Below are 14,258 nucleotides of genomic sequence, written 5' to 3'. Positions count from 1 at the left end.
ACATTTATCGTTATTTTGGGGGTTTATTTGTCCTTTTAACAAAACCAAAGTCTTACCGTTGTGAAAGTACCAAAATTGATTATATGGGACCACGAGAAATTAATTTTAACTGATCCAGATGTGAAAAGAACCTGGTGTAGATCGGATAACGGGATTGCAAGAGGTATTCTAGTAATAAATTTTATGGCGTATTATTATATTCTAAAAACTGATATTTTTAAATTAGTGCAGAACTCCAATCTTATAGGTCAGTGCATTTTGAATTAGTGGATACAAACTTCTAGTTACCGAATTAAATAAAATCTACACTTATAATTTATACATTTTGTGTGTCTCTCCTAAACGAAAAAAATTATAAATGGGATTAATTTTGGCCATCTGAGAACTATAAAAACGAAAATTAGAGGAAATATTCAAACATTGTGAAAAAAAAAGTCTTGGACTATCATAATTGAAAGATATAATTTGAGATTACTTAATGTTATAAATTAGTACATTTATTGCTATTTCACATAGGTGGAAACGTTTATTGGATATTTGGAGAAGTTTGTCGGGGAGTGCGGTCAGCAAAGAACAACATAAATAAACAAAACCATATTTATTTATTTTATGCCGACGTTTCGACCTGAGTTTCAGGTCTTCATCAGGGGTTATGGCGTAGAAATCATATACAAATAAAATAGAGAATATTATATGCTTAAAAATCCTTTTAAAAAATAATCAATCTTTAAATGTTAATGTAAATAGGGGGATTGTCAATAGCTTACGAGTGGAAATAAAAACGTAATTTTACAATACGTTGAGAAACAAAAAAAAAACCTTTAAACAAATCCTGAAAAAGATGAACGGGATTTTTCTATAATCAATATATAGAAAAAAAAATCTTCCAAAAGTTCTCTTCAGATTTTATTTTGAATTATGAATGTATGAGTATACACTAGTTACATACCTAAACAACGATATTTCTTTATTTTATTGTTAATAAAAATAATAACAAATTAAAAATATTACTTCGTTAATACAAAAGGAATATCTAAATATAAAACTCTAATTAAAGAATGGTTAATTTATTATTTATTTTCAGCATAAAACAAATATTGTTATGCGAATAAATTGATTTTTATGAGTTATTCTTGTTTATTGCAATCCATATAAGCGTAAAATATTAATTTTACTTTTTAAATTAACGGCATGTAGTATTATGGAAGGAATAGCACTTGAGAATAACATTCTTTTTTATGTCTATTCTCAAGTTTATTACTGGTAATAATGCTCGGTGTTAAGAGAGATCCACTCACATTTCCTGCTCGTCGTTTATTGACTTGTTTATTCACTCTTCTCTGCCTTACAGGTATGCATTAATAGTTTGTACATTATTGCTTCAATGAAAATATTATTGTTACATAAGACTTAATGGGAGGATGGTGCGCTCCCATTTGGGAATTGATCCCATCCTCCCATATTGTATTTATCGTGAAAGTATATTCCGTTGTGGTCTCAACCTCGATTAAATCGAATTCTTTTTTTTTTTTTCATGTTGTTCTAGGTTACTGTATTCTCTTTTAGGAGACCATGAATTTTTTCCTGCACTTATGAGGTCTTATTTTCAAAATCTATGAGTCAAAAACCAAGCGTAATTACGTTTTTATCTATTGAAATAGGCGAGACATATCCATTAGTGGGTACATAAACGTTCAATTAAAATCAATAAATTAGATAGGTTTAGCAAGCGACTTAGTGAAACCTAATTAAATAACTGATTGATTTATCAAATTTAAGGACTGCATATAAAAATCTTTGCTTTATTGTGAGAAGAAAGCATTTACTTTATCTTTTATTGTTTCATAAATTCTGAAATGCCAATGTTCTTATCATGAGTTATTAGAATAATGCGAGCACTAACGTAGAAATAAATGGTGGAAAAAGTTGATTAATCAAAGTAGTGATAAAAAAATATATACATACACATATTATACATAAATTCATTGCTTCTTTCCAGTACTTTAAATAAGACTATGCTTGAATAATAAGGTTTATCATACATCTACGCAGAAAGTTTTGAGTTAAGTGTTTTACTTAGGATAAATTTCATTGTAACCTATCAAAACTGTATCATGAAGTGAAAATTTAAAAATGAACTTAGGTCGAGACGGTAGAGTATGTTGTGCATCCTCGAATAAGAAATGGTTCCTCTGCAAGGAGACATTTTAATTTTCATCCTAAGGCTAGAATAGATTGTAATAAGTAGGATGACCAACTTCTCTTGTTCTGTGGTGGAAAACATAAAGACATAAAACCGAATAACAACGACAATACAAAATATTGTATAATAGAAAAATCTATTAAATAAGTTCTCTCAACCTATTTGTCTTATTTACTGACCGCACCCCCAACTATCTTCTCATCGTTATGTCAATATGAATTAAAAGAAATGGAAATAAATAATAATATGTCTTCTTTGAAAATTTTACAAAAATGAGACAATGACCCTTACATTCCACCATAATCATTTATTTTTTTCTTAAAAGAAAATAACAATTGCAACTAATTACAAAAATATAATTAATATGAAAATTACATTGTCATTTATTAGGTTATTTTCATTGTGATATTGAACGAATTCAATTCTTTATTTGGACTAAAATGAAAATAAAATAATTGTTTGTGTTAATTTTAATTGTATAAACAATTCACAAAAATTGAATAGTATGTTTCTTTATAATCTGATTTCCATTAGTGATTATTAATATTAAGAAAAAATTAAAACTAAAACATGGATATTTCTGTCATTCATTTCAGTGTCCACTGTTTTAATTTAAACATTTTCAAGTGTTCACTATCAATAAGCTTAGGACCTATTAATTTAAAAAGTCATCTAGATCAAGAAGAAAGTAAGAAGTTGAAAACTGAATTAAGACAAAAAACCATTGATGTAATAGTGTTAAATATAACGTTTTTTGAGATGCTTAATCACTATGTGATAAAAATTAAAAAAAGTATGCTTCTTCGTCATAGGAAGTCACAAGCAATTTAGTAAAGGAACATATGCAACAATAGTTTTATAATTAAAAGAGGAAGTGGAAAGGTAATTATTCCGGTATATTGCTGCCACTGAACCCAGTTACGTAATATTCCATTCAATGCCAACTCCATATTGCATGTTAAACTTAGAACTTATCAAAACTATTGTATTAAACAATAAATTATACGAAACAATATAAATAATTATTACTAGTGTTTCTAGAATTTATTAATTCAAGAAGAAATAATTAAAATAAAATAGATAAAAAATAGAATTTACAAAAATATTTAAAACTATATAAAATCTTGTTGTTTTGAAATTATTTATTCGTTAAAGAACGCTGAATGTTTAACCTTTAAACTTTAACTTTCAGATCAACTTTGTTGGGTCTAGGAGGATTGCTCTGATCTATCTTCATTATTGAACATTAGCTCAATTGTCTTTTTTTAAGTTCAAGTAGCAAAACAACTTGTTGTTACTTTGCTTCTAATAGCTCTTTTTTTGGCTTTAGTATATATAAGTAAAAAAAAATTTTAATTTCATAAAACATGAAAAGGTTGTTATTCATCATGAGTTCTGATTGGGTACTGCGTGTATGTATACTGAAGTCTAAGTAAGTAGGACGGTTTGTGGAAGGTTCTTTCTTATAATAATCTCTTGAATATTGTTATACCTAAGACCTTTTGTCTGATGAAATTAACACAGAATTGATTAATCATAAAATGCGATGTTAATGCCACCTGTTCTCTAAACTCACCATTTATCAGTAAAATCTAACGCAAAGAATAATTTTGAGGAAACTGTAGTAAATAAACAAATTCACTAATTGTGATTAGTTTGTTTTATGTTATTTCTGTATGCAATAGATCTGATAGTAACCTATTTAACAATAAATTAATTCGATGTTTACGTCAACAATCGATCGAGATGTAGTTATATCCAACTATGCCACAAATTTTCATTTCATTATAGCTAAGACAAATTTAAATTTTAAAAAATATGCGTTCATATTCAAATAATACCCAAACATGTCTAAATGGTGACTCATTACTACTATAATTATCAACTAAAATGAACATTAACATCACTACAACTATAATTATAATTAGGATTATAATCCGGAATTATAGTTTTTTTTTACCCATAGAAAGGAAGTAATCATTACAAATTTGTTGAAAATTATCAACCAAATAACACATATAAAAATTTGCTTATGTTATTTATTGTTAAAACGGGTTATTCTTTTATTCATATTAAATACTAGTAACCTACTGTAATAAGCACCGGCTTGAAGGTTTTATTTGATTTATTGCCAATTCACATTTTGGTAATAACTTCTGAAGGAACTAACTAACTACAAAAGGTGTTGAGTAAAGTAATTGTATTAAATTTATTTTTGGGTCAATCTTTCATAGTGAAAATCCCGTTTTAAAATTAAAAACCAACACGGTATTAATTTTTAAAAAATTTGCTTCCAAAAGCATATTCATACGGTCTCGGTAAAATTTCCAATTTTGTTTTTTAAAACTTACGTTATTATGCACATTCCAGAGTGCTGCACTGTAAATTTACAAGAGTTCGATCACAGAAGCTAAGTCCCTTAAGGTAAAGACGGTAATGGTTGTGATGCCGCATGTAATGTTTCAAGCACTTTTGGATATAGAATCTATTGGTTACGTGTTTAAGTATTTTAGCATAGGGCCGAAATAGTTCTAAACCCATAATTTTTGTGGGTCAATGAAATCACTTAATGAATCCAAAATATAATTTGGTTCCAAGAATACATTAGATTATATTTTTTAGAATTCGTAACGTGAAATAGCGCAATATGCAGAATTTTCGCAGAAAAAACGAGTTTCTGTTGGGCTAACATGAATGGATGGCACCTTCCTCAGTTTGGCAGACCTCTACCAAACTAAATAATATATTGTAACAAAATATCATTAAAACCTTTACATATTTTATAATTTACAAATGAAATGAATCATTTGGTTCACAGGGGGATGACGTTAAAGAGAAGTTTAAGAAAACTGCTGAAAAATGTAAAGAAAAACACGCTGTTACAGAAGGTAAATACATTTGAAATTGATTGAATTCTTGAAATATAAAAATAATTGAATGATATACTTTCTTAATTTTCAGAGGAAATTGAAAAGCTGAAGGCAAAAGATACAGAATTTCAATACTCACACGTTGCTAAGGTAAAAAAAATGTATATATTTTCTCTACAACATATAATTAAAGGTGTTATCATATTTTTGCTTTAATGGTATAATAATGCACTTTTTTTCTTTTTAGTGCTACATGGCCTGCTTTCTAGAGGAAGGAAAAATTGTAAGTATTTCTTGTCAGTATTCGAAATAAATCTTCTTAATAATATTAATAAATAATTAATATGAATTTACTCATTGTAATGTGAAATTTACTTTCCTAGTAACAAAAATGTTCTTTCTTAAACAATTATTATACAATGATGTATTTTTCTCTTAAATCATAATTATATCGATAACTGTCTTAAATGCTGCTTATCCCATATTAGTGTGAAACGTTTATACATAGTGTATATGTACTGTTGATGTATATTTATAAACATAATTTGTCTGACCATCTTCAATACATTTTTATTGATATGTGTTTTTAGCTGACAGGCAATTGCATTTTAAAGTATAGTTAATATTAAATTACAGAATAACCATTAACTCTAATTTTTACATTTAGAAATAAACTTGTTAAATATATATTTAAAAAAAATTAAATACTCCGTAAAAAAAATAGGTACTGGTAAATGTGGGTATAGTTTGAATGGTACCATGCTCTGTTTTACCAACTTCTGTTGGCTAACTAGAGTTAGCGTGTTAAAATTCATTCCTCTGGAGGACTGAAACTTGGTTGGGAATCAGACCCAAACCATTTTGAACTGAGAACTCGGGGAACCTCACCCCAGTCTGCCTGGTCATCAAGGCAATAAAGATCATCCAGAATGATATAATCTCCCAATTTTTATTTGGTCATAAATAAATATTTACTTATGATTGTGAGACAAAATTAAAAAAAAAAAATTCCTTTTTTTCAGCTTCAAAATGGAAAATATAACAAAGAAAATGCTCTGGTTATGACTGATGTAATTCACAAAGAAAACCCTGAACAGGCAGCTAAAGGAAAGGAAATCATTGAAACCTGTGCTAAACAATGTGAGTATATTTGAGCAAATTTTGCTATTATTAACACTGATATCTCTGAAAGTATTGTAGTAGGCGCAAACCTATTTAAATAAACCAGGTAGGTATGGTCATTTTTATCCTGGAAAACAATTATAAACACAAAGTCATGCCTCATAGTAGTTTGGTTTTAAATTCTGTTGTATTCATTAGTAATTATTGAACATTAAGAACAGTTATGTTTGAACTCATCAAGAACTCTTCCGATGGTTTGCATGGCTCCAACAACAAAGTTTTTCTTTAACTTCTTTTCTCCACAATACCATTCAGGTACATGATAATACAGAAAGAAGTCTGTTATGGGTTTATTATTTCCAACCTATAGATGACTGGTAATGAGCACCTTCTTCTAAGCAGAGGATGCTAATATTTGTTTCATAGAACCAATCAAAATGAATAGAATATATGATCCGAAGGAAAGGATCCTTATCCTAACTCACTCTATAGTCATGACCTTATTTTCTAATCTCATGTATTACTCTCTGTATCAACAGGTTGTATTTTTATTAAGGGTTGTTTTAGCCCTACTTATCTCATTGTGAATGGACTTAATGCAAAATTGTTCCCAACCTATGTATTTAATAAAATTGGAGTTGTCCTAGTTTATTCAAATAACTTGAACACCATTCTATAACCTGTGCATTGTTAACTGACAAGTATCTCAGCTTGCTAAGTTCAAAGGTCCGTTGTGGGAGAGGATTATTTAATTTTTTTTCTGAGAGATGAGGCTACACTTTCAGGATAGTAACATAACAATACCGAAAAGATAATTAACTAATGCTTTATGGTTGTAAATTGAAACAAATGTTAAATAATAACTTCAACAATATTTTTTTTACCCTGGCTATTTCTGGTATAAGGGATGGTCGTCCTACAGAGTACTAATCTAATCCAGTCAATGTGGGAAGGTCAAGGGTTTCAGTCAATGAATTTCAACCAATCCAAAATAATTTTAATGTAAATAACTGCAAAGCATAAATGAGAAAAACATTTCTAACTCAAGAGCTACTCAGTTGTCTTGAAAGGGCTCAGTGGATTGAAAAAAAAATGGTTATTTTCTTCTCTGCAGAGGTTCTTGTTTTAAATTAACTTTGAAAATACTATTATTTAAACTCCAACTCTCATTGGATTCAAATACTATAAAAGTTTATGAACCATTACTGGTACTGATTACTCCACTAAAATGGTGTGTGTTAGTTAAAACAGAACTCTTCACTAGACATCATAAGACTATAAACTTTTTAAATTAGATTATATTTTTTTCATTTAATCATGTAATGTTGTATTTGTTATTTTATTTAATAGATGAAAACATTCTCTTAATCTAAAGAACATATCAGCAGATTGTTCATTATAGAAAATGGATTCTCTATATGATTAAATCTCAATAATCAGTCTAACCTGCATTGTAAAAAAGATATATATATATTTTTATTTTTTTGATTACATTAAATACTGATTTATTTTTTGTATTTGATTATTGAAATAGCCATATCTAAAGTAAGTTCTGCCAACTACTTCCCATAAATTGGATTTTTAAATTCTAACTACATAGACATTACTTAAATGAAATTTTCCTTGTTTTTAAGAAAATTATATTAATTTTAGTTAAATGGTAAGATATGTTCAAAAATCATTATAGTCTGGCAATATTAATAGTTTCTATAATCAACTTTACAGATCCAGAAGTAGGAGAAGATCCATGTGAATTTGCTTATCTGGTGTCAGTCTGTGCTGCTAAAGAAGCAAAGAAGGTATGTTATGTTATGCTTGTTGATAAACAGAAAATATTTGTTGACAATGCCTCCCAGAAAATTATGTTACTTGTCAAAAAGGCATTATTTTACTTAAAAATCTAAATGTTTTCAGGTGGGCTTGGAGAATACTGATTTTTTTGCAAAATAATAAGGGTCGCAGTTTCAGAAGACACCAAAGTTTCCACTGCATCTCACAGGCAATAGTTGAAAGAAAATATATGTTTTAATGTTAATACATGACAGTTATTTAAATTTATAATAAACTAATATTGATTCTGTAGTCAATTTTTTTTTTCCATTCCTACTACCTACTGAAAATTTTAATATTGAAATTCATAATCATTCAGATTCAAATTAATTCATAATAAATAAATTAAAAAGGTTGAAAGCAATATGAAAAAGTTATAAAATATCCATCCAGCCAAGAATCCATCAAAAAGTCTTATCATCACCATATTTTGGTATCTCTTTGGTTCAGTGATATATTGGAGTGTTATCTTAATCCAACTGCTGAATTTACCTTCTATTTCTTCAAGGCTGAATTCACTACAATAAAATTTTTGGAGCCATTATTCATTTAATATCTTCTGTTTTTCCTAACTACAATTTTACTTAGTGATACTTTTTTTCCAAGTATCATTTGATTTTAAAAAAACAAATATGTTATTACGTATCAAACAAAACTATATTCAAGTAAGATTTAAACAATTTAAAAAAAAAAAAGTTTTTCAAAAACATTGTTTACTTCGCATATTCCTTTGTACCAATAAAATATTCCTAAAACCCTTTTCTATAAAACTTTTGAGATATCCTTGTTTAAAGCATCAACAAATATAAAAAATACAGATATTAAATCTTAACTTAGTACATTTCATTACATAATAATAACTTATAAATCAAACCTGATCTCAAGCAAGTTTTAGAATGCTTATGAATGTATTTATTTGATAGGTTTGGTTTGTTTCCTAGCCAATTTGAAAAAAATATATATTTGAAATAAAAAATATATTAATTTTTTTCCCCAAGAGTTATGGCTTTATCTTTTCCCTTAGATTCCTCACACACATACTAAAGCTCTCAAGTTTATTTTGTTTATATGGCACTTCCTGTCACAAAATTCATTATTAAAAAACAATTAAAACTTCTTTCTGTTGCTTCTTAGAAAGGAGCATTTTAATTTTACTGTTTATGTACTGTATCTGTATCCAATGCATTGTATGAGATGATAAAATAAAATAAAAAATTATTAAACAATAAGTTGGCTAAATGCCCTTTTCCAAAAAAGCATGGAGCAAAATAATTACAAAATAAGGCTAAAGAAAATGTTAAGACTTCTATTAACTAATTAGTAGTAAGACTACAATACAATTTTTTATAAAGAACATGAAATAATTTGCTAGAAAAGCAATACAGCTTTATCCAGAGAAAGTTTTGATTGATATGTAATATTGTGGGACGGAAAAATAATTCTTTTATTTTGTACTAGAAATTTGTAGCTTCAATTATCAGATTTCTTGTGATTCAAAATAGGACTCCTAGTCTTGTCAGTAATTATGTCATTTTTAATTTCCTTATAGACCTATAAATCAATTGCTTATTATGAAAACCTCATAACTGATGATAAACATGTAATTTATTATTTCTTTTTTTCACAAAGCCAATGAAAATCTTCTTATCTGATAGGTCTGTTACTTAAAACTGTTGAAAAATTATATTAAACTTATTCAGAGTATTTCCACTAATTTTTAGGCAATGAAACTATCAATTAATACAGTTTTATTTAAAAAGAAAAACATCAGTCATGAGGTAATAATGTGAGACCATCAATAAATACTATTGTTGAGGTTGTTGTATTATAACATAATAGACATGTTATGTATGCTTGACCAGAAGGCCTTGATAATGCTGGTTCAATATGTGTAAAGTAGTTGATTAGGAGGTGAATAGATAGGATGAGAGTCACGTACAAAGGAGGTATGTAAGCCTTATACTTTTATTTATTTAATTGTTTTCTTAGAAGTAGGTGGCTGAAACATCTATTTTGTACCAAAATTGAAGAAGCTTCAACAATCAAACTAGTGTTAACACCTTGATTGCGGTAGATAACACCCAATTGTCAACTTGAGGTGGCTTGGGAGTAAGAATGATGATAATGGGTTGCAAGGAAGGTCACTTATCTAGCTTGCACTCAGAATGGAGGGAAGAGCTCTTGCATCTCCCTGTTACCTCAGATAGCCCCAAATCATGTTGAGTACTGTCCTAGCTTCCACCTGCTATGATATTTCAGGGTACTGCCTTTTTAGAGTCCTTATTCAGCAATTCAGTTAAAATCCCGCAAAATATTCATGTATCAGCAAACAGATTCAGTGCCAGATATTGGTGACAACAGTGTATTATTCACATGGTTAAAAAACAGGTATTAAAACTTTGTTTGGCTAAATATTACATTTTAATATACATTATATAATTCTTATTTACGTTAAAAGAAAAGAAAATATAAAAAAAATTGAGCCTTTATTAGGTTTTCCAGGAAAGCCCCTGCAGTGAAAGTGTAAATTGTCTGGAAGTTGTATTTTAATTTTAATAGTGTCCGAATATGAAGAAACAAAACATATAATTTTGAATATTCAGAGAGTTTATGAAAAAATTGAAAATGTAATAATATAATTTAATGTGCATCTGATGTATAAATGGAAACAACTAGCATTATAGCTTTCTTTTGTCATTATAATAATTACTTACTTGATCACAGAAAATACCAATTTAAAAAAAAAAAAGAAGCAGTTTACATTAAAAATCTATAAAATATCTATTGTAGAAAATTAGTGTTATTATTTGGTTTGTAAATAAAACAGTATATGGCGACACTATGACACTGCTGGGAACAAAGAAGTTCTTTGTTCTGAAGGCAGTCGGTCCTGGCGTCTATAATTGGAAACATGGACTCTTTGTCTTGTTTATAAAATCCTCCCTAAATTCCACAACAGTATCTAGAAAAGACTTTTGATACTCAAGAGTTTTTTGCAAGGATAATGAAAAGAAAAGATACATCAAAGGTATTAAGTTTTATTTAATAAATAAATTACAGTAATTAAAATATTGATAATAACACTCTTATATTGGACAATACTAGTGGACATGTTCTTTGCATCATATTAACAAATAAATTCACAATAAGTTCCATGTTTTCAAAAACACTTCTTTTTGGTATGAACGTTGTGTACATGACTTTCCTTCATGACAGTTGAAAAAAGATTATGTGGAAATCAGGAGAGATAATATAAATTGTTATTTAGGTGTCAATTCAATATCTTCCGTTTGATATTATATCTTCTGTATAATTATCCTATAACACTTTAATCCTTACCTATACCGTGTCTATACAGGTATTTATTGAACTAATGTAGTTTAGAATAGAAGTACATCAAAATAACAGTTTATGCTCTATTTATCTATTTTTGGAATAAAGCTTAACAAAATGAGATTCTCCTTAAATACAAATATTACAAAACCTCAATAGGAATGTTTACAAAATAACTACATTATTTTTTTATATTATTAAAACATTTTTGGAATGTGATACAGCTTGATGGAACGAATAATATGAACAACTATGATGAGTAACTGAGATATATCATTTTTCATAATTTTTTTAAAATGTTTTATAATAAGTTTTTTAAAAGTAATGTGTCATAATAATCAGTTTATATTTCATAGTAGAGGTAATACATATAATTTATTAGTATTTATAATGTACAACATAACAAATTATATAGCAGCAATAGACAATTTACAATGTTGCATATTTCACTAATATAAAAAAAATACCACTTTAAGCTACATCAAGTAAAGCAACAGTCACATACAACAGGATATATACTATCATAATCTGTATAATTTTATTTAAATGTATAATGCATCTTTGAATTTTACATTTTAATATTAATTATTATCTTCATTCTTTATGCATAAAAGAAATTAAAAAAAAAGTATAGAGGAACCTACCGAAGAGTGATGGCACTAACTATGTGCCAAGTTATCATCAATTTTTTTTTCATATTTATAAGTTTATTAATAAATACTTACACCATATTACAAAGAAAAAAACAAAAACACACAAGTTAAATTAAGAGAAACAAATAAAATGTTGTACTTGTGCGGAATGTGCATTTTACTTAAAAAAATGTAAAAAGTTTCGTATGACTGGAGGGACTTTCTTATTAGAATCCCAATTAATTCTCTTAAAAGGAAAATGCACTAACATTATTATTGAGAAGCTTAAATGTGAAATTTTCAAGTAAGATTTTACAAATATTTTTATAAGTGCTAAAAACAGTATATGCAAATGTTTAATACTGCAAATAATTCATTCACTTTGTGATGAGTATTTCATTAGGGTGATAGCATTAGTATTAAATTCTACTTAATTTTAGGGAATACAACACACCTATTCACACTTTACACACAAGTGATTACACGCAACTAATATCAGTAAGCCTCAGAGGTGGGATAAAATTGTTTTAAATATAAAAAGAAAAAAGAGAAGAAATAATAAAATTATACAAAGAAAATTATACAGAAATATGGCACAAATTCTAAGCTAACACATCAAATTTATATATAAGTACAAGGTTCCTCTATGTCGAGCTAGGTATCAAAATACACAGGACCTCCAAGATCTACTGGCTTACTCAACCAAAAGGGGGAAATATACAAGTTGGCTGACGTTTATATTCTGTGAGGTCCCCCACATCTCTTATACTTTATTTGTGTTTCTGAAAAGTAATTTAAATTATTTTACATATAAATATATATTTATGGGTATAAATATATATATATCTGCCATAGAGGCATCAACAAAGTTAAAATGTTTAAATTTTACTACTGGACATTTAAAAGTTGTAAATTAACTTCATTAAACATTTTTACGAAGGGTTTGTACCTTTGGGGGTATCTTTCTCAATTAATGATAATTTAATAAAATTATTAAGTACATACTTTACATACAGTTCTCTTTGACTTCGAAATATTTGTATGTTGGATTTTCGTATCCATTAATCTGCATATTGGCTACATGTCTTTCTTCTGGAGTAGCCGCTTGATCTACCTCAATAAAACCCTGAAATCACCAGTTATAAATGAATAAAAAATATAAAGTAATAAAATTAAGTATGGGCGGTTCACATAAATAAAAATTAAAACAGGTAAAAGATATGGGACTAAGATGAAATTCTGAAATGTAGAACAGAGTGAAAGAAATAGTTTTATGACTATTTCAGTTTTTTTCTATGAACACGCCAGAATCATCTTCCTTTTATTATCACACATGGTCAATCATCGATCTTCCAGCATTAATCATTACTTCTACTGATATATAAAAAAATAATCTTTGAAAATAGTTTTATCATGCTATTGTTATTTATAACTTTACCTGATTTTGAGGTGATCTTGCACTTCGCCTTCGTAGTACTGCACCACCCATCAAAACAGCAATCATTAATGCAATACCAGCAAAAGCTAAAATGAAGTAGAGACCCTTTGTATCGCGATAAACCTCTCTCCTAACAGAATAAGTCTAGAAAACAGAAATTATTTGTGAGCGAGTTTGATAATTGACCACAAAAAATTAATTTTACATACTGTTGAGGAGTTGAAGAATAAATTTCAAGCAGAATTGGGCAAAATTCATCTTAAAAATAATTTTCGATTTCTAATGTTATTTTTGAACTTTTCTATCATCTATAAATAAAAAAATATGATATTTAACAAAAATATAATACTTACTGGCTCATTGTGGCTGATATCATGAGTCATAGCATGGGCGTAAAGTTGTGGCTGTTGCTCATGAAGGACCGGGGCAGCTGAAGTCAAGGGTCCAGTTTCAGTACTGTGTTCATCTTCAACAGTTTCTGGATCATATTTCCTAGCTTCCTCTCTCAGCTCAGTTCTCTCTCTCTTATGGGCTTCCTTACGTTCTTTCTCTAGCACTCTTTCTCTTTCTTTATCTGAGGTATTAACGACAATAGTATATAGAAAATAATTAAAAAATGAATTTGCTACTGATGTCTTAGTTATTAATAAAACTTATTCAAAATTTTACCTTCTTGAAGGGCAGTGACATCAGCTCGGTATTTGTCAAGTATAGCAGCTTCGGCTTCTCTGGTCATGGAGAGGAGGGATCCAGGAGTGTCATCTTTACTTCTTAAGGCTTGCATATAGTCAGACATCAACTGTGATATTTTTGAAGATAACTCAGGGAAT

The 14,258-nt window shown here is 28.2% G+C and overlaps 2 protein-coding genes across 2 annotated transcripts in view; one reads left to right on the top strand and one right to left on the bottom strand.

Annotated features, from left to right (window-relative positions):
- Positions 1 to 8,277, top strand: part of LOC106685252 (general odorant-binding protein 19d) — a 9,978-nt gene extending 1,701 nt beyond the window's left edge. The window contains exons 2-7 of the mRNA XM_014427815.3: positions 5,022 to 5,091; positions 5,165 to 5,223; positions 5,321 to 5,356; positions 6,096 to 6,213; positions 7,921 to 7,994; positions 8,110 to 8,277. Of these exons, the coding sequence (XP_014283301.1) occupies positions 5,022 to 5,091; positions 5,165 to 5,223; positions 5,321 to 5,356; positions 6,096 to 6,213; positions 7,921 to 7,994; positions 8,110 to 8,145 (393 nt within the window). The 3' untranslated portion in view covers positions 8,146 to 8,277. The remainder of the gene's footprint in view (positions 1 to 5,021; positions 5,092 to 5,164; positions 5,224 to 5,320; positions 5,357 to 6,095; positions 6,214 to 7,920; positions 7,995 to 8,109) is intronic.
- A 2,766-nt stretch (positions 8,278 to 11,043) lies between these two features.
- Appl (amyloid-beta-like protein) overlaps positions 11,044 to 14,258 on the bottom strand; it is a gene marked incomplete in the record, with an annotated part of 301,509 nt that continues 298,294 nt past the window's right edge. Inside the window, 5 exon segments of the mRNA XM_067053656.1 lie at positions 11,044 to 12,772; positions 13,005 to 13,116; positions 13,429 to 13,572; positions 13,782 to 14,002; positions 14,098 to 14,258. Of these exon segments, the coding sequence (XP_066909757.1) occupies positions 12,771 to 12,772; positions 13,005 to 13,116; positions 13,429 to 13,572; positions 13,782 to 14,002; positions 14,098 to 14,258 (640 nt within the window).

Source organism: Halyomorpha halys, unplaced genomic scaffold (genome assembly GCF_000696795.3).
Source record: "Halyomorpha halys isolate HHAL.00 unplaced genomic scaffold, Hhal_1.1 Scaffold674.1, whole genome shotgun sequence".
Classification (NCBI taxonomy): Eukaryota; Metazoa; Arthropoda; class Insecta; order Hemiptera; family Pentatomidae; genus Halyomorpha; species Halyomorpha halys.
Note: the sequence above shows the minus strand (reverse complement) of the source record. Positions and strands in the feature narration are given on the sequence as shown.